Here is a 26,221-nt window from a genome sequence, read left to right as displayed (position 1 = left end):
AGCAGGAAAACTGAGTTTGCAGGCTTACCTGGAGGGTACCAAACTTCTTTGGGCATTTCTTCAAAACTGGACATCCATGCCTCTCTGTTGCTTTGCCGGCACTCCATATTATCGGACCACTTCTGTAAGATGTGATCTGTATCAGATGAGATTAGGCCTGTGCCACAAAATCCACTCTTTATGTTTTCAGCCGAGTTTGCCGAAATCTTAGTCAGTGTATGCTTCAGAAGAGGTGGAAAAGCATCCTCAAAATGATCCCACAAGTGTACTTCTTCCATTCAGTTAACACAGCTTGCCACACTGCTTTCATTGGTCTGAAAAAACTTTCATCTAGCAGTTGGAAGAGGTGGGTGCTAACTCTCTTTGTTAATGTGACTGGTTAAGTTGTCCCCTGTCATCACTGTTGGCCCATTTTGCTTCTTCAAATAGGACAAAGTGATTGTAAAGAAACAGTCTTCAAACATCAGTAGACTAGATCATCTGCTCTTATTTCTACCGAAACTGGGTCCCCACAGGTCACCTTCCTGCCACGTGTCCCACAAATGCTCAGATTTGTAAACGACAAATAGAGGAAGCAATTCTGCTGTCATCATTATTGAAATGCTATATTTCAATGAATCCATCTCTTTTTCAGCATGTTTACTCCCTCATTTTGTAATTATCTGCTGTTTGCCCAGATCATCTGACATGTTGGTTTTGTCATAGATGATTATGTTGCTTAGGCAGCAGATTTTCCAGAATTTGCTTTATACTGGAGAAATACATTTAACTGTCACTCTGTTCACTTCTGCATGAGCTCTTTTAATACTTTCGCTTAAGCAAGTGGAGAAATCTTCTGAATGCTGCTTGAGGCATAGATGCGTTCATTCTTCTCCGGGTAGATTGTTGGAAACTTTTATCTCTTTTTGGCCACATTAATAAGATATCCTTTCCTTAAGTATCTAATACCCAAATTAGTAAAAGGAAATCGCAAATATGCAGCCCTCAAGATACATCACTTCAATCTTTCTTCTTCTTCCTCACTTAGAACTTCTTGTCCTTCAATTTTTTTGGATGTGTGGGAACTATTTGGGGACTTCACATTTTCAAGATTTGGTGTTTAAACAGAATGGATACAACAGTACACTACATAGACAGAGTGCCACTCATGTCAGTTATTCTACAGGGTAGATCTCGGTATACCACACAAATCACACTCTCTTCTGTATGATAATTTGCCACACTGAAAATCATGTAAAGATTTATCCAACAGTTTTGGGTCATAATTACACAATACTTTAGTACCTTTTTTGCTTTAAGACATTCTTGACTTCGTCTGAGATTAGCCCACAGAGTGCACAATTTTGTAAAAACTGTTGTTATTTTATAACTTCACACAAAACTCAGCAAACTTGCATGGCAGTTGTCTCAATGCCATAGCTACTGATCTCACTGACTTCAGTTATAATACTTTCCCACTGGTAGCAACAATACAAAGTTTCCACTTGATGATACTGTGCAAATTTTCAACAATGAGATTGTTCATCAGATATTTACTTAGGTAAACATTTGACGAAAAATTAAAGTTGTGAAATTTGGAAAATACAATCTTGAACTTAGAATAACTGGTGCATGGAAATGAAAATTAAAGTGACAATTCATTGCTAAGCAGGAGGAAAGAGCACATATATGACACTGTCAAAAATCCTGCTGGTGTCTGACATCACTGTTTTATGGAATCTCAAATGTTCCTCTGGGGGTGCTGAGTATAATTTTAGTGATGAGCAATCTCCTTGTATGAGTCCTCACCTCAGAAGTGGGGGAAAGAAACACCCCACACACACAGTACTAAGTTTCTGTAAGGTAAATGAAGTAACATTTTCAACACAAATTTCAAAATAAGGAGCCCTGCTGTAGAGATTCCATAATGAACACACTGCTCATTTAAGTGTGGTTCTTCAAAATCATGACTGTAGCCTTTCAAAATTAATACCCACTCATCACTTCGAAGAACTGTCCTCTCTGCAGAAGTATCAGAAGAAGAAGATGTTAATGACACATCAGCTAAACTCCCTCTCACAAAAGGCAGATCAATATTCTTCATCTGAAAAGAAACATATGATATTTTAATAGTTTGAAATTATTTAAACTTGAAACCTTCTTATATTCCTACAGGTAAAAATTTACCCAATTATAAAATGAAGTGTTCTCCCAAATTCATCATTCGAAAAATACAGGGTCCCTTTATATTTGCAGATCACATTCGAACAGGCTCAAGATTTCCTAATACACTGACACACTCAAAACAGTGTCGACATTGCTCAAACCATCATGTGACATTTGACTCGCGCAGCGCTACTGCAAAGGTACATGAGAAACTATGAACTAACCACTACAATCCTCTATTGCTCTGCTCATAAGCTAACAATTTTGTAAAACACTGTGTTTTGTTTGAACAGATTTGCACTAAAAGTTCTCAGACTTGTATGGAAGCTGTATGGAAACTGTGTACAAACATTACGTGGTATAACTGTTTTTCAAGTACAGGTAACATTCAAAAGCGAAATTTTGTCATTCACTTGATTCTGAACCCAGATCAATGTTTTAGTTGATTATGAGAGACTGAAATAATTTACTAAGTGAATTGCAAATAACAAATTTAGCCGCTGTTCACAAATTAGAATACCAGGTAAAAATGTAACCAGCTTTCAATCAACTGGTGACAATCGAGAAGTAAAATTAATCCACAATAAAATGTGAAACAAACACAGTAAATCATATTAAACTGTAACTGTTTACAATAAATTACAGTGGCAAGATCTTTCATGGAGATTGCACCAACAGATGTCAGTAGATCGTGGGACGAGCAAAGTTTGAGAATTGGACTGAATCGTGATTACGATCTTTTATTTAAGTGTGTTAGTTGCTCTTGTTACATATGACTCAAACACTAGTAGATCTTGCAGTCCATGTTTCACAGTTGCTCCAGCCCAGCACTACAGAAGGGTTGGAGGGGAAACAGTTGTCACAGCTTGGCTGAAGACTTGGTGAGAGCAGGGAAGGGAGTAGTGAGAGAGCAGTAAATTATGCTATTTTGTGAACCATGGGAATCTATACCATGTACTTTGGCTTTTTAGGAACATCTATCACGTTTATACTGCAGTTTGCCTGAATCCATTTGTAGTGAGAATTGAACTGACTTTAGAATTGGACAAATATTCAACAATAGTATTCATTTCTGCAGTAGATGGTAGAAATCTAGATAGTGGCAAGTGGTACATTTACATTTTTTGTGCTGCAGTGCTGTCAACACTCACTAGGACATGATGGGAACGAAAGAGGATGTGTCAGTTGCTGGTTCTATGCAGCCGATGAGAGAACAGTGGGCAGAAATATGTTATATGTTTGGTAGGAAGACACATTGTAACATTCTCATGTCAGTACGGAAGTGAAATCTGATAAGTACTTGGATGAAGACATCTGTGTTCTCAGGTTCCGTGATAACTATAACTTTAGAAATTGCAACATATTCTGAAGAAAACCCCAAATATTTATGACAATGAAGATATAAATTTCACAGCTCTGCAATTAGGACATTGATTAAAAATAATGATACTAAAAAATGTAGAAAAGAAAATGGTCCACAAATTAATGTAAACCACTTTTTTCATTTATTTATTTCTCCTTGTATTACTAAAATGTAACAATCAATAAATGCCATAAATTTAGAATAAGCATAATGTTAACTTTTTAGGCAGATATTTTATGCCAATAAAATAGGCACTTGCAGCAGCATGCTCCCTGTTGCCGCTCCCTCCACATCCTCCCATCACCTGCAGTCTCAGCCCCTAGAGAGGCCTTCACCTGCACATGTTGATGTTGAGCCCATTGATTTTGATCAGTACTCCCCCTCCTCCACCTCCTTGCTCCTAGCCATCAGAGGTGGCCCCACCTTCACTGCTGCGAACAGACCCCCAACTGCTTCAGCCCCTGGGCCCTTTCATCAGAACCAGTGGTGTCAGCATTGCTTCTTTGGCAGACAGTCTGCTACAGAATTCTCCATGGACCTATCCGTTTTTATGCTGAAAGTTGCAGCCCAAGGTTGGTCATTTTCACCCTACATGGCCTTTTCAAGGTTGAGGGATTTAGTAATACTGCCAGCGAACATTGTGGTGCAGGCAGACAAGCTTGCATGGGTAGTGCAGTGGAACAGTGCAGAAATCTGCCATGTGGGGTGCACACAACACTTAGTGTAGGGAAACCCATTGACAGAGATATTCACCTGCATTTGGCAGTGGGCAAGGCTGGCCAGTGCTTACATGAGAGTGCAACCATTGCAGACCTCGTCTTGTGCTTTACATTGAGTGTTGCTACCAAAAGCTTAGCAAGTAGCTGTCAATGTGAGTTGTGTGCTGTTTCATTCCCATGCCCATTTCTCTGTGGGTTCAGATTCTCCACTCCCTGTAATAGATTCACACCATCTACCACCTGATGATGCTGACTAGCTGTCTCTGGGAAATATTGCAGGATACACAAAATGTGATCGGGTATCAGACCTGGCAGCCATATAATAAATCAAATAGAAAACGACAAGAAGTTAATTAATATAATCAATTTCTCTTCAAGTTATGCTTTGTATTGTATTGTACGTTAACCGGGGGCCTAGAAAAGACGGAGAGGCTCCATCTCCGCCGCAGCCACAGTAGTCCACAACGACTATGGCAGTCCACTTAACCCCTCTGCCGCCGCCCCCCACACCGAATCACTCCTTCAGCATTATTGTGCAGTTCGATCCCCAGTGGACCACTAACTAACCCCCCCCCCCCCCGCCCCCCCTCCCCTGTCAGGGAATGTCTCACACCAGACGAGTGTAATCCATATGTTTACGCAGTAGAGTAATGGTGGTGTATGTGTACATGGGGAAGTGGGGAACTTGTTTGCGATGCAATCGCCAACATAATGTAGCTGAGGTGGAATTAGGGGAACCAGCCCACACTGCCTAAAAACCATCCACAGACTGGCCCGCTCAACGGACCTTGGCACAAGTCCACAGGGCGGATTCTTGCTGGGGATCAGGCGTTCCCTCCCCATCCCGAAAGCTGTGCGTTAGATCGCACAGCTAACTGGGGAGGCAAGTTATGAAGTTATGCTTTACTTACAGTTAAAAGTTTAACCCTCCCCATTTTTTTCTGAACGTGTTCTCCCCAGCTATATTTATTTTGGATAGGAAATAAGGTTATTGCATTGTTTGTAATGAACTGACAGCTCTACATAAGAAAGGCAGAAATATGAATTTGCCTGAGGATTTCATTACCTGTTATGAGTAACAGTTTCGTCAATTATCTTTCTGTCTGTATTTCATGAGGCATTATCAGGATAAAGTACAGCTTTAATGTTACATATCTCACAATAAATGATAGTTTATCTTTTAGATATTTCATTTCTTTCATTACAAACCTCAAACTCCTCTGTTTATTTCTTTCTGTTTGGCATTATTTATTTTCTCGTACAGACTCCATTCAGTGAGGAAAGATAGCAGTTTTCCGCACTCTCTAGAATTTCTGTTCCATAATATTGCACACAAGAAGAGTGGTGAATTTTCCCCCATTACAAAGATGCCTCTGCCCTTTTGTTCATTACCCTTTTAACCAATGGTGTAAAGGACACATCTGTCCAAATCTGCTACTTCTGAAAGCAAGGAGAGTATTTTATCACACCTTTTGTGTATATCTCTCGCAGCCCAAATACTGGTCAATCATTGCCCACTCCTTCCATAAACATTGTGTTCTAGAGCAACTGCTCATTTTACAAAATGAAATGACTGTTATGATCAACTGTATTTTAGGGCCACAGAAGGTATTGAGCATTGTAACTAACATTTTGTCACAGAAAGATACAGACACTACTTACTTATTACAATAATAAGTACACAATTCATATGGATATAGTTTCTTCTACAGAATCCATCAGTATAGATGAGATATCCTGAACCATTGATTGTGCATGCTTATGGAGCTTGTGCCGCATGAATAACTATTCAAGATGTGCTGTCAAAACAGGATGATTAAGGTTTTTATCTCTTCTCTTGCAATAAGACAAAACGAGATAAAAACATAAAGATTTTGTGAATCACAAAGGTAAAATATTCTTTGGAATACAGCATTTGAGAAGAATTCTATTTTAAACATACTGTGTTCTCAACCCTAATTGCAATTCTACCTAATATATAAGGTTCATGTAAATAAAATAGAAAGAAACTTCCACATGGGAAAAATATATTAAAAACGAAGATTCCAAGACTTACCAAACGGGAAAGCGCCGGTAGATAGGCACAATACATAAAACACACAAACACACACACAGAATTTCTAGCTTTCACAACCGACTGTTGCTTCTTCCCCGTCCAACAACAATATTCCTACCCTCAGACCACACAGAAGCATCCCCCTTGTCACCCAATATTATCCTGGCCTCTAAGGTAAGTCTTTCCGTTCCCGGGACTGGAATGACTCCTTACCCTCTCCCTTACAACTCACATCCTTTCGTCTTTCCCTCTCCTTCCCTCTTTCCTGAAGAAGCAACCGTTGGTTGCGAAAGCTAGAAATTTTGTGTGTGTTTGTGTGTTATTTTATTGTGCCCGTCTACCGGCGCTTTCCCACTTGGTAAGTCTTGGAATCTTTGTTTTTAATATATTGAAGTAATAAATAAAAATGTCATGAATGATGCTGATGTTTTACTGAATGAATAGCATTTTAATTAAGTCAATAATTGCATGAAGCATTGAAAATGAAGTTTGTGTTGGTCTTGGAAGCTGTTGATAGATAAACTGCAACTGTGGTTGGATGACTGTGTCTGGGTTAACCATGCTGTGATATAGATAAAAGAGATAGTCACAGTATCTCCCACAGTTTAACCCTGTAGCTTCCTACTGCAGTGCAGGCATGCTTCTGTTCTTTGTTTTCTGGTATCAAAGCCAAAATGCTAAAATCATCAATTTCATTGTGCAGTTGGGACATGATTAGTGTCTTCAGAAGATTTTATTCTCTACATGATGTAACACTTTTATAGATCTTACAAGAAATAACAGAATAGAAATACATTGAATATGGAAATTTTGTTCTTCCATATATTTGAAAGATTTGTGCCAACCGGAAGTTTTCTCCTCTCACCATTGCGAACCAAGAGTGATGTCACTATCACATTTCAGTTGCCTTCATAGCACTAGTTTCTGTGGAGAGTGATGTAAACTTCTGGTAGGCATGCCATATAAATAGCCACAACAACAGCACAAAACTTCTCATATTTATAGTACTGCTGTTGTATTTTTAAGAATACATAATTCAAGTGAATGTTGTAGCATAAACTGAAGGCAGAACAAACCTGCATCTATGGCAAACCATTGTGAACTGTACAGCAGAAGCTGCATAGCCTGCTACCACACGTTAGGATTTCTTCCTGTTCCAAGTGTGTATTGAGCATGAGAAGAGAACAAACAACTAAGCCTACGGGATCATTTCATATCGTATCTCTACATCAAAGTATTTTTATGCATTGACTGATTCTAATTATGAATGATCTAACTAATTAATGGAAAATCTCATATAAAGATGTGAAACAATTACTAACAAAGAGATAGAGAGGGGCTGGCCAGTACTTACCTCGGCTCAGTACAGCCGATAGAAAAACAAAAAACAGCTGAAAATTTAAGTTCCTAGCTTTCGGAATAAATGTTCCTTCATCAGGGAGGAGAGAGGGGAAAGAAAGGGAAGAAGGGAAAGTGGATTTAGTTACTCACAACCCAGGTTATGAAGCAACAGGGAAAGGAAAACAGGGAAGGTAGCAAGGATGGAGGCATGGTTGTCAGAGGGAAGCCAAAGATATTCTACTGTAGGTACTGTGCCAGCTTCAAACCAAAGAGGATGCATACAGAAGTAAAGAGGTGTATAGTATAAAGATGTAGGATGAAAAGATGCATGAATGGCTAAAGAGGAAAGGGAAAGAGGAGAAGACTGAAAAGTAAATGGGAGTGAGGTTGTTTAACGTAGGTTCAGTCCAGGGGGATGGCGGGATGAAAGGATGTGCTGGAGTGCAAGTTCCCATCTCCGCAGTTCAGAGGGACTGGTTTAGGGTGGGAGAAGCCAAATGGCACATACGGTGTAGCAGGTTCCTAGGTCCCTAGAATTATGCTGGAGGGCATGCTCTGCTACTGGGTATTGGACATCTCCTAGGCGGACAGTTCGTCTGTGTCCGTTCATGTGCTCAGCCAGTTTAGTTGTTGTCATACCAATGTGCTGTGCAGTGCAGGCATGTCAGCTGATAAATGACATGTGTAGTTTCACATGTGGCCCTGCGTTGAATTGTTATGTTTTACCAGTAGCGGGGCTGGAGTAGGTGGTTGTGGGGGGATGCATGGGGCAGGTTTTGCAGCGGGGTCGGTTACAGGGGTACGAACCGCTGGGTAGAGAAGGTAGTCTGGGAATATTGTAGGGTTTAACAAGGATGTTACGGAGGTTAGGAGGACGACGAAAGGCAACTCTTGGTGGTGTGGGGAGAATTTTGTCAAGGGATGATCTCATTTCAGGGGTTGACTTGAGAAAGTCATAACCCTGGCGGAGTAATTTATTGATATATTCGAGGCCACGATAATATTTGTGACAAGGGGGATGCTTCTGTGTGGTCTGAGGGTAGGAATATTGTTGTTGGACGGGGAGGAGTGTATTGCTCGGGAGATCTGTTTGTGGACAAGGTCTGCAGGATAGTTGCGGGAGAGGAAACCACTGGTCAGATTATTGGTGTAATTGTTGAGGGATTCGTCACTGGAGCAGATACGTTTGGGGAGATTGAGTAGGGTGGCTTCCCATCCAAGCACATACCCCACACAGACCAAATCTCAACTATAACCACAGTCAAATGCCACATATCACCAACCCCAATTCAGTTCTAAACCTCTCATCCAGATCCCTCTCTCCTCCAGATACATCTGTTCTATCAAAAGGCTTAACCTTTAGCCCCACACCTAAATTCAACCACACTGTCCTGGTTAAAGATCTCCTCTCATTCACCCGGAACCTCAACTGGAAATATCACTTCACTACCCAAACACAGCCCCCAAATACTAGACCCAGTGTTGAACCTTGTCTAGAACAGTTCTGACCGCCTTCTCAAAAGGATCCTCCTCCCCTCCCCCAAAACAATCCCTTGCAGACATTTCAGGAATTCCTCACATCCAGTGTTGCCTCCCAGTCCTTCTTGAAGAACATCCCGACAATCCCCAACATCACCCCAGCTGAATCCCGTGCCATTAAGCAGCCTAGAACAGACCGCTGTATTGTAATCCTTCCGGCGGATAAAGGCTCCACAACTGTGGTACTTGACCGTGTGGAGTATGTGGCAGAAGGACTGCGTCAACTCTCCGACACCTCAACCTACAAAGCTGTTACCCAGGATCCCATTCCCTCCATCCAGACTGAGCTGCAGAAAATCCTAAAAATCCAAGGTCCCTCACAACGGCTTCCATAGACTTACTCACTCCACCTGAGCCACGTACCCCTACCTTCTACCTATTACCCAAAATCCACAAAGAGAACCATCCTGGCCGTCCCATTGTAGCAGGCTTCAAAGCCAACCTATCACCCGCAGACTCCCATCCTACATCAAGGACACAAACCACTTCCTAGAAGGCCTCAAATCCATTCCCACTCCTCTCCCACCTGAAACCTTTCATGTCACCATAGATGCTACATCCCTTTACACAAACATCCCACACACCCATGGTCTCTCTGCCCTTGAGCACTACCTCTCCCAACGCCCACCCGAAGATCTTCCAAAAACCTAGTTCCTTATCACACTTACCAACTTCATCCTCACCCATAATTACTTCACTTTTGAAGGCCAGACCTACAAACAAATAAGGGGAACTGTCATGGGAACCAGGATGGCTCCGTCCTATGCCAACCTCTTCATGGGCCGCATGGAGGAGGTTTTCCTGAAGACCCAACAGCTGCTTCCCCTGGCCTGCTATAGGTTTATAGATGACATCTTTGTGGTCTGGACTCATGGTGAAGAAACACTCCTTAATTTCCTTCATAACCTCAACTCCTTTTCGAATCTGAATTTCACCTGGTCCTTCTCCAAAACCCAAGCCACCTTCCTGGATGTTGACCTTCATCTTGTTGTAGCTCACATCCACACCTCTGTCCATATCAAACCCACAAACAAACAACAGTACCTTCACTTTGATAGCTGCCATCCATTCCACATCAAACGCTCCCTTCCCTACAGCCTAGGTATTCGCTCCAGAAAAGAGGATAGGTATATACTCGCGCGTGTGTGTGTGTGTGTGTGCACGAGTATATACCTATATCCGCTCCCGGGATTGGAATGTCTCCTTACCCTCTCCCTTAAAACCCACATTATTGCGTCTTTCACTCTCCTTCCCTCTTTCCTGAAGAAGCAACCATTGGTTGCGAAAGCTAGAAATTTTGTGTGTGTTTGTGTGTTATTTTATTGTGCCTGTCTACCGGCGCTATCCCGCTTGGTAAGTTTTGGAATCTTTGTTTTTAATATATTTTTCCCATGTGGAAGTTTCTTTCTATTTTATTTATTACTTCTTTAGAAATAGCTATTCACAACATGTTTTGCAGACACTATCTACATAAACCACTGAATGTACTTGTAGACTTATATCTTTGTATGACATATAGTTCAAGTGGTATGACATCATAAAAATTGAGATGCACTGAGAAACTAACTATTGCTTACAATGGAGCACAAATTGCCCAAACTATACTGATCTCGTATTTGACAATGAGAGCACTTAGCTACTTGGTATTTTGGCAACTTTTATGAGTGGCATAATGCTTGTATCACATTTATTGTCTATCTACAAACTTTTTATAACTAAGTAAATTTTATCATTAAAATATTTAGCAAATACTGTTATAGACATACTTTGCTCTCGAACAAATATTTTATATGCCATTGGTGCTGCTGCTTCAAATTTGTTTCAAGAACTTCCATAGTTGTTGACAACATCCACTTCTCATGATCTCTGGTACTGATTCTCTTCTCTATCTGCAAAATTGAAAACACTCTATGCAACCTCATACTGAAAATGGACTGTAATTAAGGAATGTGAATGTAGAAAGGAGTTTCTTTCTTCATTCTAAATGTGACCTATTCAAATACCAACGGTTGGGTAAAAAACTGCTACTTTATAGCATTGCCGTTTTTTTAACTATTGAACATAAATATGTTTTTCTTTTTCATAGTTGTGATGCCACTCTGAACAGTAATCAAAATAAGATCAACATAAATGACGTACACAGTTACACTCTAAAAATTACTTCACAGTACGGGAAGAACTGAGTTCCGCAAGTGCTTCACGCAGGCTTTTTCAGAGCAGACTAGACGTTTTTCTTTTTCATAGTTGTGATGCCACTCTGAATAGTAATCAAAATAAGATCAACATAAATGACGTACACAGTTACACTCTAAAAATTACTTCACAGTACGGGAAGAACTGAGTTCCGCAAGTGCTTCACGCAGTCTTTTTCAGAGCAGACTCGACGTCACAAACACAGGTCTATGATCTCAAATATGGACATGGAGTGGTTGCAAACTTGTGAAGTAGAGGGAATTTACAGTGAAAACAATCCTTACAGAAATCTTTGAAATTTATTGTGTTTAAATGGCATCATTAACATGAAAAGAGAAAATATCCACTATCACCACAGTATGGTGAGTGGCTTTCCTTGCAATCAAGCAACGACAGATTTAAAATCTACAACTTGTGCTACTTATCACTGTCTGCCTATCCCATTTTATCACGACACTTGTGCTTGCCAAACTGCCTCCTGAACACATATGACACAGATGTGTTGTCCGTAACAGCACTCCTCTTGTAAACTTAGTATGTACTGGTTCACTATGCACAATCATTGCACCAATTCTTCGTTGTAAGCAATTTTGCATTAAAAATTAAAAATCGAAAAACTTAGATTCACATATCCCCCCCCCCCCCCCCCAAATCATTCTAAAATGATTGCAGGGGAACTAATCGGTAAAACATTGGAGTCTTCTCCCTCTTACAGTCTCACATCACAGTTTGATGATGTGTGACTGTCTATTCATCAGTGGTCATATTTATTATGATTTAGAAGTTTAGTAATGCACTGTCCATCATCTGATAAATTAGCACTGAATTTTGAGTGTGAAGTGTGATAACTAATGTAAGGGAAAGAGAAACTGGCAGTCTGAAATTGTCTTTTTTTGACATTCATCTCCCTAAATTTATGAAGTGTGTTATATAAATACTTATGTATAAAGTGTATTATTGTAACCTTAAATACATATGCCTAGAAATGACTTTCAGCTGTATATTTATAACTTGACTTGTCCAATGTCTTCTGCATAAGCTGCTTTGTAGACAACAGGACCAAAGAAAATACAATACAATGCAATACAACATCTCTTAGCAGTCTTTCGAAATCAGCTGCAGTCATCTGCAAGAGATTTTTGAAGCCTATTCTGTCCTTAGTTACAGTGTCAAGTAGATCAATCCCCTGAGAGAAATTAGTGAATCCCTTTCCATCCTCCATTTTTACAATTCAAGAGCATTGTACCTATGTCTGTTTCCTTCTTTAAGATCACAAATACAGTAATGTTTATGAGTAATGCTGCTACTTTTCAGCTGGTGCAGTTTGTGTTATATATTGCTGCATCTGCAGCAGCAATGTATTGAATTAACTTTTACATACCTTTCTTGCCTGTTGAGATTTGTCTTATGTATAAGTGTCCAAACAATTAATATTTACATATGTTAAGACATATCCATAACAGGTGTGCCATGTTGAGTATATTCAGCCAATTGTGAGTACATCAAAAGAAGCAGAGCATTTATACGCAGTCAGTTTGGACAGGACTGCACTGTGACATGCAGAGCTGAATCGCACAAAGTGGTTTCAGTTGGAATGCATGCAAGGTCACAGCCTGAGTAAGTCACGATTGCAAGTGCCACATTTATTGTACTGTACTGTCATTTAAATAGAAAGGAAAACTCTACTGTCGGTGGGTAACATGAAAAATAAAATTTAGGACAATGTGCAGTGGAAGCAGTCTTTCCAGTCAACTGCTTGCTTACAAGAAGAAGCACTCACTCCGTCATCAGGCCACAAGTGGCCCATCGGGACCATCCGACTGCCGTGTCATCCTCAGATGAGGATGCGGATAGGAGGGGCGTGTGGTCAGCACACTGTGCTCCCGGTCGTTATGATGGTTTTCTTTGACCGGAGCTGCTACTATTCGGTCGAGTAGCTTCTCAATTAGCATCACAAGGCTGAATGCACCCCGAAAAATGGCAACAGCACATGGCGTCCTGGATGGTGACCCATCCAAGTGCCGGCCACGCCCGACAGCGCTTCACTTCGATGATCTGACGGGAACCGGTATATCCACTGCGGCAAGGCCATTGCCTGCTTACAAGAAGAGATGGTCCAAAAACGTTTTATCAAATGTATTCAAAGACTCTGAAGATTTGTTGTATCTGAACCATGAATATTGAATACAGCCAATACCATTCATGATCTATTTCCAATTTTTTTTATTATTATTTTTTTATGGGACGATTATTATCCTTAGGGTCCAATAACATCTGCTTTTGTCTATGTTGTTTAGATTCTTTGAATTTTGACTACATACTTAATGAGAACACATTGTCATAATATGAATACAAGCAGTCACAGGATCACAGCAGCTGCAACAAAAAGCTGCTTATGAACTATGAGCAACCTTGTGAACTATCACACTGTATTCGGGCACTGTGAGATAATCACTTGCTGCTTGGTGTTTCCTATTTTGAGTAGTATTTGAGACACTCATGAAATACTGTCCCACAGTCATCAGATTCAAGATGCAATGTCAGGGACTCAAGGCACAATGTTGACATTCATGTTAAACTTATGATCAAGACAGTATAGCAATACTGTGTTGATGATTTTGAATTAGATCCATGCACATCTCAATAAATGGCTCAAGCACCATGTAAATACATATATAATCCAGACTACTGAAGGTGCTTTATAATAAATTGTGGCAATATGTGCATGTCAAGATATAAATTGCATTAATTCAGTTTCAAACAAGACATAAACCCAAACTTAAACAAGACAGTAAATGTCAGTAGCATTATGTTCTTGATTAATAATGTTATAATTTTCTATACTTTTTTTTAATGCATTATAGTAAGTTTCTGGCTCTTAAGTACTTGAACTTTAAACACTTCTTCCTTCTTTTAGAAGCCATGACACCTGAGGGTGTAGGGGGTGACCTAATACTAGCCTGAGTGTGTTCATGCAGTAAATTGCTACCAGCATAGAATATGAGTAGAGCTCACTGGAAAATACACTGAATTCTTCAAATGCAAATAAGCTGCACTCATACATTAATGTGTGCATTGAAAAGGCTACATTTTGCAGTCAACTGAAGCTAGTCTTGTAGCTTCATATCAAATCACTCTTCAAGTCACTGAAACCAAAACATCTCATAAAATAGGACAGGATCCATCAGCCCTTCATTACTAAACATGGTGAAGCCAGTTCTAAGAGCAACATGTGTAAAAGAGGAGAAGATAGTGCATCTCAGCCAACAATTAACAACAAAATTAGAAGTCACGTTGGGGACATGAGTTCAAAAATTTTGGACATGGTACTCAATAAAGTAAGATCAAGACTTTTTGCCACTAGATGTGTAACTAAACAATTCTCCACCTGAAAATGATGGTGTGAACCACTGAACTTGATAGTGGAAAAATCAATAAATGACAGGTGCATAAAACTGTATATTTATAGATGAATCGACCAACGTTGTGTACTGTTTCCAGCTGCCTGTCTATTGTTGAAAACAAAAAAATGATGACCTGAAACAATAATACTTGTTCTTGCAATCACTGGCAGTGAAGAATACTGTGGGAGGGGGGGGGGGGGGGGGGGGTGCAGGTGCACTGATTGAAGTTAGTAGGTGTATGTACAGGCAGAGCACCTGAGCACCTCCCATTTTAGGGTTCGCTCTAGATTCCACACACTGGTGAAAGGACTTGCTCCAAATGCAACATTCAGCCATTGCATTATATGCCATTACGCTTTGGCAATGAAAACACTTGCAACTGATTTGTTAAATGTACCTACTCATGTAGTGAAGATGAGGTAAGGTGTTGCATAGAGTGCTCAAGCTTCAACAAGAAACCACTTTGTTTCTGGAAATGAGCAGACTTATATGCCATAATAATACATAATATATTTATCTCCGAAGTGCTACGCCTTGTGATTTTATTTGTAGAAGCACACTTCACAATGACTTGCTAGGAAATAAGGTATAATTTTCACAGTACAAGACAAAGTTGCCAGTTTTCTTTGCAGATTGGAGATTTACCAACACAGGGCTGAAATTCAAAAAAATTCAATGTTCCCAGAACTGAAAGTGATGCTCTATGCCAGCAGTGAAAAATACTCTTTCATACATGAAGTAAATCAATAATAAATTACAGTAGTTCAAAAGAGAAACACGTTTTGCATACTACACATGAAGTCTTTTTTATTTATCTTGTTCACCCAGATGTGTTTTGCATTAGTTACAAAGTAATCTGTAGTGGGTGTCCCGAAATACTACATGATTCTTTTCATCCACACATAACAGGTTATTGTTTGCACTAGGATACAGATTTAAAACAGTTCATTGAGGATTTTTGTAATAAAATGGAGAAGTACTTACAAATCAGCATATAATTCATTATTTTTAAGCCAAGAAGTACTCGCAGTTCAGCATCTATTCATTATTTTTAACCCAGGCAGCTTCCTCTCATGTGGCAAACTGGTTGTCAGTTTGCACTTTTCTTTTTGGTCACTGCTTTCAAAGTATAGCAATTTAACTGCCGCAGTAGTTAGTCATATTCACTTGGTCATTTAGTAGTGATCTTCCTTTCAGCCTTTGCTTTGAATATGTCATAATTTTCTTGTAAGGTTAGGAGGCGTCTTTCATTATTTATTCTATTTTTTCTTGTAAGGTTAGGAGTTGTCTTTCGTTATTTATTCTATTTTGTCACAAATGTTCCACAAAAGTTGAGGGCATATCCCATATTTCCATGCTCTAATATGTTCTTTGCACCACGTGTTGGATGTTCTGCTGGTTTGTCTTCCATATCTTCCACCACTTGTTGCATTGTAGGTTGGTATATTTCTGCTTTCTGGTAGATGTCTGGTATATTCTTTTGGACTGAACTGTCGGTTTTGAATGCCTTGTCCTATGAAAATGTTTTTGTTTTTATGTGTGAATTTGTGCTTGTAGGTCATTGTGTACCATCTAGAATCTTATTTCTCATTTTCAGGTAGTCTTTGTGTTGTTGTTGTTCTGTTGCTGGGTGGGCTAGTTTGTGTGGTGTTTTGTTGTTCGGTTGTTTATGGCTGGGTATGTGTCAAGTTTATAGACTGTACTTGTTGTTTAATTTTTTTGTTTAACTTTGTGATTAGATTGCTTTTGGACCCACCATTTGTCCCTATTTGTGTGACGATGTCCAGTTTGTTGTCTAGTTCTTTCTGTGAGTTTTCTGTGCTGAGTGGTATTACATTGAGTCTATGAAGCATCTCACTGACTGCTGACTGTTTCTGAGTGTAGGTGATTTGAAGTCTGATATATGACAGTGTCTGTCTGTTGTAGGTTTACTGTAAATTTCAAAATTTATGCTGTTTGTTTTTTTTTTTTTGTGATTATATCTAAGAATTTTATTTGGTTTTCATGTTCTTTCTCCATTGTGAACCTTATATTTTTGTTTATTGTGTTTATATCCGCTTGAAACTGATCAATTTTGGCTTGGGGTTCATCAGTTAATAAAACTTAGTCATAATTATACAACAATAAATTTTGTCAATACTTTCCTAAAATGGAGAATCAACTAGTAAATGCCTCACTTTTAAAACTGTTTTCAGTGAATGAAGAAATATTTTCAGAAAGTGAAGTTCCAGCCAAAGCAGAATTACTGGGACTGCCTGCAGATACATTGAAAAACTGTCTGCAGATAACACACTGAAAACACATTACTTTAAAACAGTACAACCAACATGTTGAAGAAAGATTGGAGATGAGTTTACATTATTATAAGAAAAATCATTAAGAATATTGATCCCTTTCTCCACAACTTATAGGTGTGAAACTAGATTTGCAACTGATGGTGGCAATGAAAATGAAAATGAAAGTAAATAACTGACTGAACTTGGAACACAATTTACAATGTGCATTGGCTGAGACCAAACTGAATATAAAAAAAGGTTCATAGAAATAACCAGTACCGCCTATCTCATTGAGTTAATCATTTCTGGTCTCACAAGGAGAAGGCCTTAGACACATCCAAACAATTCGGCTCAGATTTGGCAGGTCACCTTTGTACAAGCTAAAACAAAGGACTATAAGATATTTTGGCTCCACACCCTCCCGTTTTTGATAAAATCACCCCTAAAGGTTATGACGAGCAATCGAACCAAAATTTGCAGGATTGATAGATAATTGTAAATAGAGCACTCAATATGTATGGGGTCCTCAAACGCACACTTTCCCAGAAATCGAGGAAAGAAAACTTTTGCAACTGCCACTTCTGTATTCACGTGGTAAACGCTTTTTGGTGAGAGTGCCGATAGTGCAATGGCAGAGGTAATTAGCTGGGACATGGAGAACTCGTGTTCGAATCTGGAGGAAACAGTAACGGTTTCATTTTTTTAAATTGTAGTTTTCGTATCAATATTCTTAGGGGTAGAAGGGTTAGTAAGGTACGCAACTCAACACGGAATAATAATATACTAAAGTTGGAAAACGAATTTCCTAAACACTGCGAATTACTGAGAATTAAACTTTTATGCCTTGTTGGTGATAGCGCAAAAGCCAAGGTAACTGGCTGCGAAGCGATGAACCCGTGTTCCAATCTCAAGGAATCCTAGTGTATGTTATTCTTCTCATTCATATTTTGCCATATCTCAATTGATAGATATACGAGGGTTAATAAGGTAAGTAAATTAATAACAAATGATAAAAAGGTAGAAACATAAATTTCTCAAACCTACTGGGATGATAAACAAGTAAAATGTTACTCCTGTTCACATTATAATGGCTCTTCCAGCCACTGTTACATCTCCTCACTTTTTTTCGAACAACTAGATGGATGGTACTTGTCATAAAAACATCCGAAACAAATATACTCACGGCACCAAAAACATCTAATGAATTCAATATTTCAACAGCTACACTGTCCCTTCTGAAGAGTTAAGGCAGAAAACAAACTTGGTTTACATTTAAAACAATGTCTTTTTCAGTAATTAATTTTGATGCATTCCATGCATACAATATCACTGCCTGGAAAATCGGTGCTGAAAGTTGGTTATGAATTATGTTGTGATTAGTTAATGCATCCATGAGGTTGTGCAATTCCCACTGGGTTTCCAAAAGCACACTGCAATTCTGAAGCCTGTAAATAAAGTTTTTAACCTGGCGATAGAAATAAATATCACGCGGCTGACACACAGGTGTGCAGTTACTTTAGTGTGCACATCGGTTGACCTTTGTCATCAATACACACGGTGTCACACATTAGAGGGTTAGTCTGTCCTCCCCAGGAGTCCAATATTAGACAAAACTTGTTATCAGCAACATATGCTCGTTAAACATTCTCAATAAATGTTCTGTAAATCACATTTGTCAATTTCCGGGATTTGGAGCAAGTAATGTAAACATTTTTCAATGACTTGCTTAAGCAACTGACCTCTTCTATAACCCGATGATCAAATGTAACATTCGTTTCTTGTAAACACAGGAAAACCTTAGGCAACCCTTTTCCAGAGGCTGTGGTAGCCTATTGTGCCTTGTACGAATGTGTTAGTCTTTTTTACTACCAACTGTGACAAGGGTTCATTTTTCTCCCTTATGCGATTACATGCGTTGAATGTTCACCCAATTCTTACATCCTATTTGATCGGTGTTGATCACATAATGACAATTAAATCCAGTCACAAGCGATGCCGTTTGCATGCTGAAAAGAGCCGCCACTTTCTGTGTATCTTCTATATTTTCTACCGCCTTACAGGAGATGTATTTAGTAATGTGCTGTTGACGAATTTTATATTCTTTTTTGAAATTCCTTGCCAAAGATAATGATGCAACAAATTTAATATCCTTGTTGGTCGTATATTGGAGCCCTGCACCTGCAGCCCACTCCTGGAGTGTTCTTCTTGTTACATTCTCGTTATGACAACAGAATTCAACAAATTGTTCATATGTACACTTATTTATCGCCTGGTATTTGTCGTATCTTGCCCCTCCTTTAATGATATCATTTTCCCACAGTTTTAGGTCCTTTTCCCTTTTCAAGGCTGTTGCTGCTCCATTCTTTTGCAGTGTTTGTAGGTCGCAATTTGGATGATTCCTGGCTAGCACTATCGCCTCTACTTTTACTTCAAGGGGTCTAGTGCCATAGTTCAATCATTTAGTGACCGGTTCATAATACTCATCAAGAACAGATGAAACACAGACTGCTTGCAACGTGGACATTTCCAAAGTTTTATGACCATTTTGCAATTCACTAGTCATGATATCTTCCACTGAATCATCTTCTGCTTCGCCTTCATGGTATAGTTATTCAGTACCAACAAAAGTAATTTTGTTCGTCAGCTCCAAAAATTGATCGATGATAGCCACTCCTATCACTCTGGAACACTAAGAAATAGAACTGCCTTCTTCCAGTAGTGCATTGATAATACATCTGTCTTGCAACACTTTTACAAACTAAAACACAGCATCGGTAACTTCCTGCTTTCCGTCGTCTGAGACAGGCTCCCAACTATGTATTTCAGTGCTGGTAGAAACATATACATCCTCCATTATTCAGATTAAGCAACTGAAAGATATGACACAACAAACAATAACTAGTTACTATGGCATAAACAGAGAAGATAATTACTACAAACTACATACTGTACAAGTCATATGTTATTTATGGAACATCACTGTATTCTTTCACAAAACATATTTTATTCGGTGGATTAACAATGAAAAATCATTACACATATCCTTGAGGTTCCTGACAGCCTAACCACAGAAAACAACTCTTTGGCTTCCATAAGGTTCGTGCTGAACACCCTCACTCTTCGAGATTCACAAGTATGATATGACTAACAGGCAACCAGGACAACATAACTCTCTCCGAGTGCATTCTGTCCCGTGTCTCGCTGTAAACCACGTCACGTGGGTGACTATCTATGGTCCCTCGTGAGGAACTCACAGCACATTTAAAATGGAATGATCATATAAAGTTGATCGTCGGTAAAGCAGATGCCAGACTGAGATTCATTGGAAGAATCCTAAGGAAATGCAATCCAACAACAAAGGAAGTAGGTTACAGTACACTTGTTCGCCCACTGCTTGAATACTGCTCAGCAGTGTGGGATCCGCACCAGATAGGGTTGACAGAAGAGATAGAGAAGATCCAACGGAGAGCAGTGCGCTTCGTTACAGGATCATTTAGTAATCGCGAAAGCAGGACTCTGCAGGAGAGACGCTCAGTAGCTCGGTACAGGCTTTTGTTAAAGTTTCGAGAACATACCTTCATCGAAGAGTCAAGCAGTATATTGCTCCCTCCTACGTATATCTCGCGAAGAGACCATGAGGATAAAATCAGAGAGATTAGAGCCCACACAGAAGCATACCGACAATCCTTCTTTCCACGTACAATACGAGACTGGAATAGAAGGGAGAACCGATAGAGGTACTCAGGGTACCCTCCGCCACACACCGTCAGGTGGCTTGCGGAGTATGGATGTAGATGTAGATGTAGATGTAGATGTAGATGTAGGTTTTCATGTGACAAGGCTTAAAAGAGTAGTTGTTTACTAATCCACGTCGTTTGGAAAATTAGTTTGGCTGTCTTACTACTATCATTATTTCGTGTTGAGTTGTGTACCTTATTAACACTCCTATCACTGTGAATTCTGATACGAAAAACTGAAATTTAAAGAAATGAAAGCTGTACAGTTTCCTCGAGATTTGAAAATGGGTTCTCCGCATCCCAGCCAGTTACCTTGACCCCTTGCACTATTTGCGCTCTTGCTGAGAAGTGTTTGCCATGTGGGAACATAAGCAGCGGCTGTAAAAGTTTCTTTCCTTGATTCCTGGAAAACTATGTGTTTGCGGACCTCATACCTGATGATAAAAAGTGCTTTGTTTACAATTATCTATCGGTCTCACCAATTTTGGGTTGATTGCTCATCATAACCTTTAGGGGTGATTTTCATGAAAATGGACAGGGGTACACAAACGATCTGCCAAATTTGAACTGAATCGGTTGGCTGTGTCTGAGGCCTTTACCTTGTCAGCCAGTGCACATTGTAAATTGTGTTCAAAGTTCAATCGGTTCTTTAATATAGCACCTACAAAAACATGTTCCATTTGTTGAACATTGATGAAATGTTTGCATTTCTCTGTAATTTAAAAAATAGGATAAAGAATGTTTTTCTCCACTCTAAATTTTAGTTACATGCCAAACCTTGTAGGGGCATTGGTTTCTAGATGTCTTTGTTTGGGGATAATGGTTTCATAAAAGATGGGAACCACAGCCACAGAGTATAGTAATGGAATTAAGAGATCAAATTATCTGCATTTTTTCTTGTGATTTTATTTTGGTTTTGGGTTGTTACTTAAAAAAGACTTCTGTCAAATAAAATAACACTGAGACAAGTTTTTGTCCTGACTGGACCACCAAACAAAAAAATTTGAGCCACTTTTAAATAGCCCATGGAATGAAGCAGATGCTGAAAATTTGATTTATATAGGGGACACTAGTGTTGCATCTAATTCTTCTACCTCACATATTACCGGAAAAAAGAGATTCAAGAACACCCTTTCCACACAAAGTCGGGTTTTTTATAAGGAACATTTATGTTTTTTCTACAGAAATGAAAACTAGAAGTATAATTAATTATGGTATACTTGGTTTCAATGATATAAGCCTCATACATTCTAAAATATTAGCCTTTAAAGGATGACAATGGTGCCACGGTTTCTACTATAATGGGCAGGGCAAGGGATGCCTGCACTGTCCTGCAGCCTGGTAAACAGACCACTAACAATAGACACACTCTACCTACACTGTTCAATCTACTAGTGTATCCTGTTTGGACCTGCTGTACTGCCATCATGGTCAAACAGAAAAATACAATGTGGCGCACATACATTTTGAATGGTACTTTCCCTGTTTTTGCGAAATTTGTGGTCATCTCATCTATATGCCAGTCTCCAGTAATGAGGAAAAACTAGACATGATGTTTATTTATGGTGAATATCACAGAAATGCAACCACTATTGTACCAATGTACAGTGAATGCTACTGACATCAACAGCCTCATTCACATCACACAATTTCCAATATCTGTACAAATCTCACAGAAAAAGGCAGCTAGGCATCCAGAAACTGTCAACGTACAAACACAACAGGTAACAACAACAACAACAAAATTCCTGTTTTGGTTGCTGTAGTGCACAGTCCTGAGGCAAGACTACGACAGATTGCACACGGTTCTGAGATAAGTCATAGTAATGTGTGGAGAATTTTGCACAGCCATGCATTTCATCCATGTTGTATCTCACTCCAGCATGAACTGTGTGGGAATGACTTTGTATTCCGCATTGAATTCTGTCATTTTGCGCTTCACTGGTTGCAAGGTTATCCTGACTTCCTACATCATATGGTGTTTACAGATGAAGCTTCATTCACAAATCATGCTCATGTGAATCTGTGGAACACACACTACCAATCCATGCAAAATCCCTACTTGCTCTGTGTGGCAGCTCTTTAACGACAGTGGGGTGTCAATGTTTGGTACAGCACAACTGGTACCTATATTGTAGGCCCCCATTTTTATCGCGGAACATTAACCTGAAAGCAATATGCATAGTATCTGCAAGACACTCTACCCCTTCTCATGGAGGTTGTGGGATTGGAAACACATCTACCAATGTGGTTCCAGCTTGAAGGATGCCCCACACACTACAAAAGTGTTCCCAGGGAAGTTGTGGATACAATGTTTCCAAACTGGTGGATTGGACAGGGATGTCCTGTGAACTGGCCAGCCAGATCCCCCGACTTGATTCCATAAGACTACTTTCTCTGGTGTGTAGTTGAAAGAGTGTGTGTACCATGAACCCCCAACGACAGCAGAGGGTACACAAAAATGTATTACCACTGTGTGCAGAAACACTACAATCTCTGTAACGCTCAATTGTACATTGTCTCCACAGGTGCACTGATACAAATGGTGGGCACTTTGAACATCTGTTGAGGTTAAATAGGTTTATCGGACATGATGTTACTAGTTATTTGTAAGTGAATTCTCCATGCTGGATGTCATGTACAACCTCTAAATTTCTGGGGGCTATATGTTAGTAATAACTGTGTTTAAGGCACTAGAACCATGTCTTATCACCAAGTTGTACCTCCAGTTTTCATTTCTGCAGAAAAGGCATAGATGTTCTGTTCAATAAAAAACTTAACTTTGTGTTGAAAGTGGTGTTTATTGACCTTTATGGATTATGTATTCTGGCACAGTGTTTAAGCCCATGATGTAGTGGCATCCCTGGCCAACTGCATTATTCACATTGTTCCATTTCGGTAATATATGAAGTCGCAAAGTCAGGTGTAATACCCTGTATGTTGGTTAGCAATACTGGCACTGTAACATAGTGCTGATACAATAATGCATTTCTCTCCTGGATTCCGTCAGTGATCACATTTCTTCTAGTATAATGTTTGAATCATTCATATTAACCATTCATACCCAGAAACAATATAAAATTTTACTCATATCACAATGGAAACCAGTTTTAACACAGGACGTCAATACACAAAAGAGATCCATATTATAAATTTTATGTATCCCACAGCACTTAATGCCAAAGCCCCAAACAAAAATGAAATGCAGATTTTAATGCAAATGCACAGAATATCTGCAAGTTTTTGCATTTTATTGGGAAGCAGGAAGTGTAAATATGTCACCGTCTTAATAATATAAGGAGATAAAAATTCCAGGAATATTACATAAATAAAAAAAATTACCTGTTTAATTTTTTCTGAGATGATTTCTTCTCTTGCTTCTGCTTCTTTTATTTTTCTGTCCAGAGTAGCTGTATCATCATTGTGGGCTGCTAACTCAATACTCAACCTTTCCTCTTCCTTTTGCAGATCCTCATACATATCTTGCTTTTCCCTCACTATTTTCGTCCACATGTCTATTTTGTCTGAATCAATATAAAAATTTTATCTTACATGATATTCGGAAATTGCAAGTGTAAAATTACATTTCTTTTTGTACACAATATTTTAAATAGAAACCTTTCCTTGTCGACATTCCACTGCATACAGTCAGCATCCACAACAACTCCCTTATCTACGTATGTAAGCAAGTTGTACATATAAAATAACTAACCTATATATCACAAACATGTATAGATTTATTTGAATGCATAGTACCTGTTCCTTCAAAACAACAGACACCACACATACCCCGCACCTGTGAAACACTGTATGTAAATTGAAGGGGGATGACTGCTGTCAGCTGCAGCGGGACATTACATACAGCATTTCCAACTGCTGGATCTGCGTGGTGTCTGTTCTTCCAAAGGAACAGGTACCAAGCATTCAAATAATTCATAAGCCTGATTGGGCAATGGATCCACTTTCTTTAGTGCAAATGCACAAATATGTCCGACCTGTTGTGGGAATCTCTAAGTAGCGGGCAGGAGTGTAAAAGACAAGGACTGTGGATAGATGGCATTTAGTGAGAGTGCGGATTGGTCTTAAAGCATACCAAGGTAGTCCATGCAGTTGCGATAACACTGTGTCCCAGATGGCACTTTGATTACCCCACCTGCCTAGTAAGCAAGAAATCCTAGGTTCGAATCCCAGTCCGGTACATGTTTTTGTTCATTGCCACTGATTCTGCTTAAAGTGCTGCTGCAGCTGATAGCAGTCACCCCCGTCAATTTAAACAGGTAGATTTTCATGATATGTACCATATTTCTATGTCTGTAACAAATTCATACAACTCGTGCAATATTTGGAAATCCTGTGTGGAATGCTGGGTTTGTATAAAGAGTTATGAGCACAAATTTGAGAAAAAAAATTACTGAAGACCTCACCTCAAACAATTTAAGGTTTTTGGAACAGGAAATATAGGTGTTGACATGCTTCTGTGAACAAATTTTCCATCTTGGAAGGTGCCCTGGAAGACCTTTTACAGAAATTATTTCAGTGCCACTTTGATTTCTCTTACCATGCCTGGGCATTGAACTTTGAAGGTTGTCTTGATTTAAGGGAAACTGAAAAAACTCTGCTGGGCCACTTCAGTAATGTAGGGGGCCTAGGGAAATGTTGCAATGCCATTCCAAGGCAGGTAGTCAATGGCATGTGGTTTATTGCATTACCATGATTTAGTTTCTAATTAACAGCAGTAACTGCCTTGACTCAGTTCCCCCATTTCTTCAACATCTTCAGCACTTTCGTGTAGAAAGTACGAATGAAGGTCTATCCCTCAGAAAGAAAGTGGTGTTCAACCACATCCCGTGTGCATAAGAAGACAATAAGCATGGCTTTGGCCTTTAACCTGCTCTTTTCTGGAGAGGGGATACTGGTGTGCACCATTCAGCACTTTGTCCGTTTCTTTGTTATAACACTGCCCAAACACTCATTGTCATTCTGAACATGCTGCAAAATATCTTTGCAATCAAGTTTTGCATTCTGAAACAAACCTGGCACAAATTTTTCTTGTCTGCAGTTACAGTTACTGATGGTCAGCAATCACTCAACACTTAACCGGGACAACTGAACATTCTCCTCCCTTGTGGATGGGCGTACTGCATAAGGTTCATATTCCCAATTCCCTCACTCTCTCTGAACCACTTGTCTCATCTCAAAACAACAGCTTTTGATAGGCTTTCATTTCTGAACAGTTGCCGGATCATGGCCAATGTCTCCATAGCCAATTTTCCAAATTGTATGTAGAATTTGGCAACGTAGTGCTGTTCATTAAAACATTGATATTCGTAAGCTCCAAGCAAATCCTGTATAAACAATGAGATGAGTACAGCAAATATAATCACTCAACATACAATAGATGCATTCAGTACTAAGTAGGCAACAAACAAGCTGCCATTTGGCTGAGCG

The 26,221-nt window shown here is 39.4% G+C and overlaps 1 protein-coding gene and 1 pseudogene across 1 annotated transcript in view; both read right to left on the bottom strand.

Moving 5' to 3' along the window:
- LOC126266966 (structural maintenance of chromosomes protein 1A-like) overlaps positions 1-26,221 on the bottom strand; it is a 346,151-nt gene that overhangs the window by 76,400 nt on the left and 243,530 nt on the right. The window contains exons 17-19 of the mRNA XM_049971693.1: positions 24,116-24,297; positions 10,930-11,052; positions 1,977-2,083 (exon numbers count right to left, since the gene is read on the bottom strand). Coding sequence (XP_049827650.1) covers positions 1,977-2,083; positions 10,930-11,052; positions 24,116-24,297 — 412 coding nt within the window. The remainder of the gene's footprint in view (positions 1-1,976; positions 2,084-10,929; positions 11,053-24,115; positions 24,298-26,221) is intronic.
- LOC126268306 (5S ribosomal RNA) lies at positions 13,335-13,452 on the bottom strand (annotated as a pseudogene).

This window comes from Schistocerca gregaria, chromosome 4 (genome assembly GCF_023897955.1).
Source record: "Schistocerca gregaria isolate iqSchGreg1 chromosome 4, iqSchGreg1.2, whole genome shotgun sequence".
In the NCBI taxonomy this organism is placed as follows: Eukaryota; Metazoa; Arthropoda; class Insecta; order Orthoptera; family Acrididae; genus Schistocerca; species Schistocerca gregaria.
Note: the sequence above shows the minus strand (reverse complement) of the source record. Positions and strands in the feature narration are given on the sequence as shown.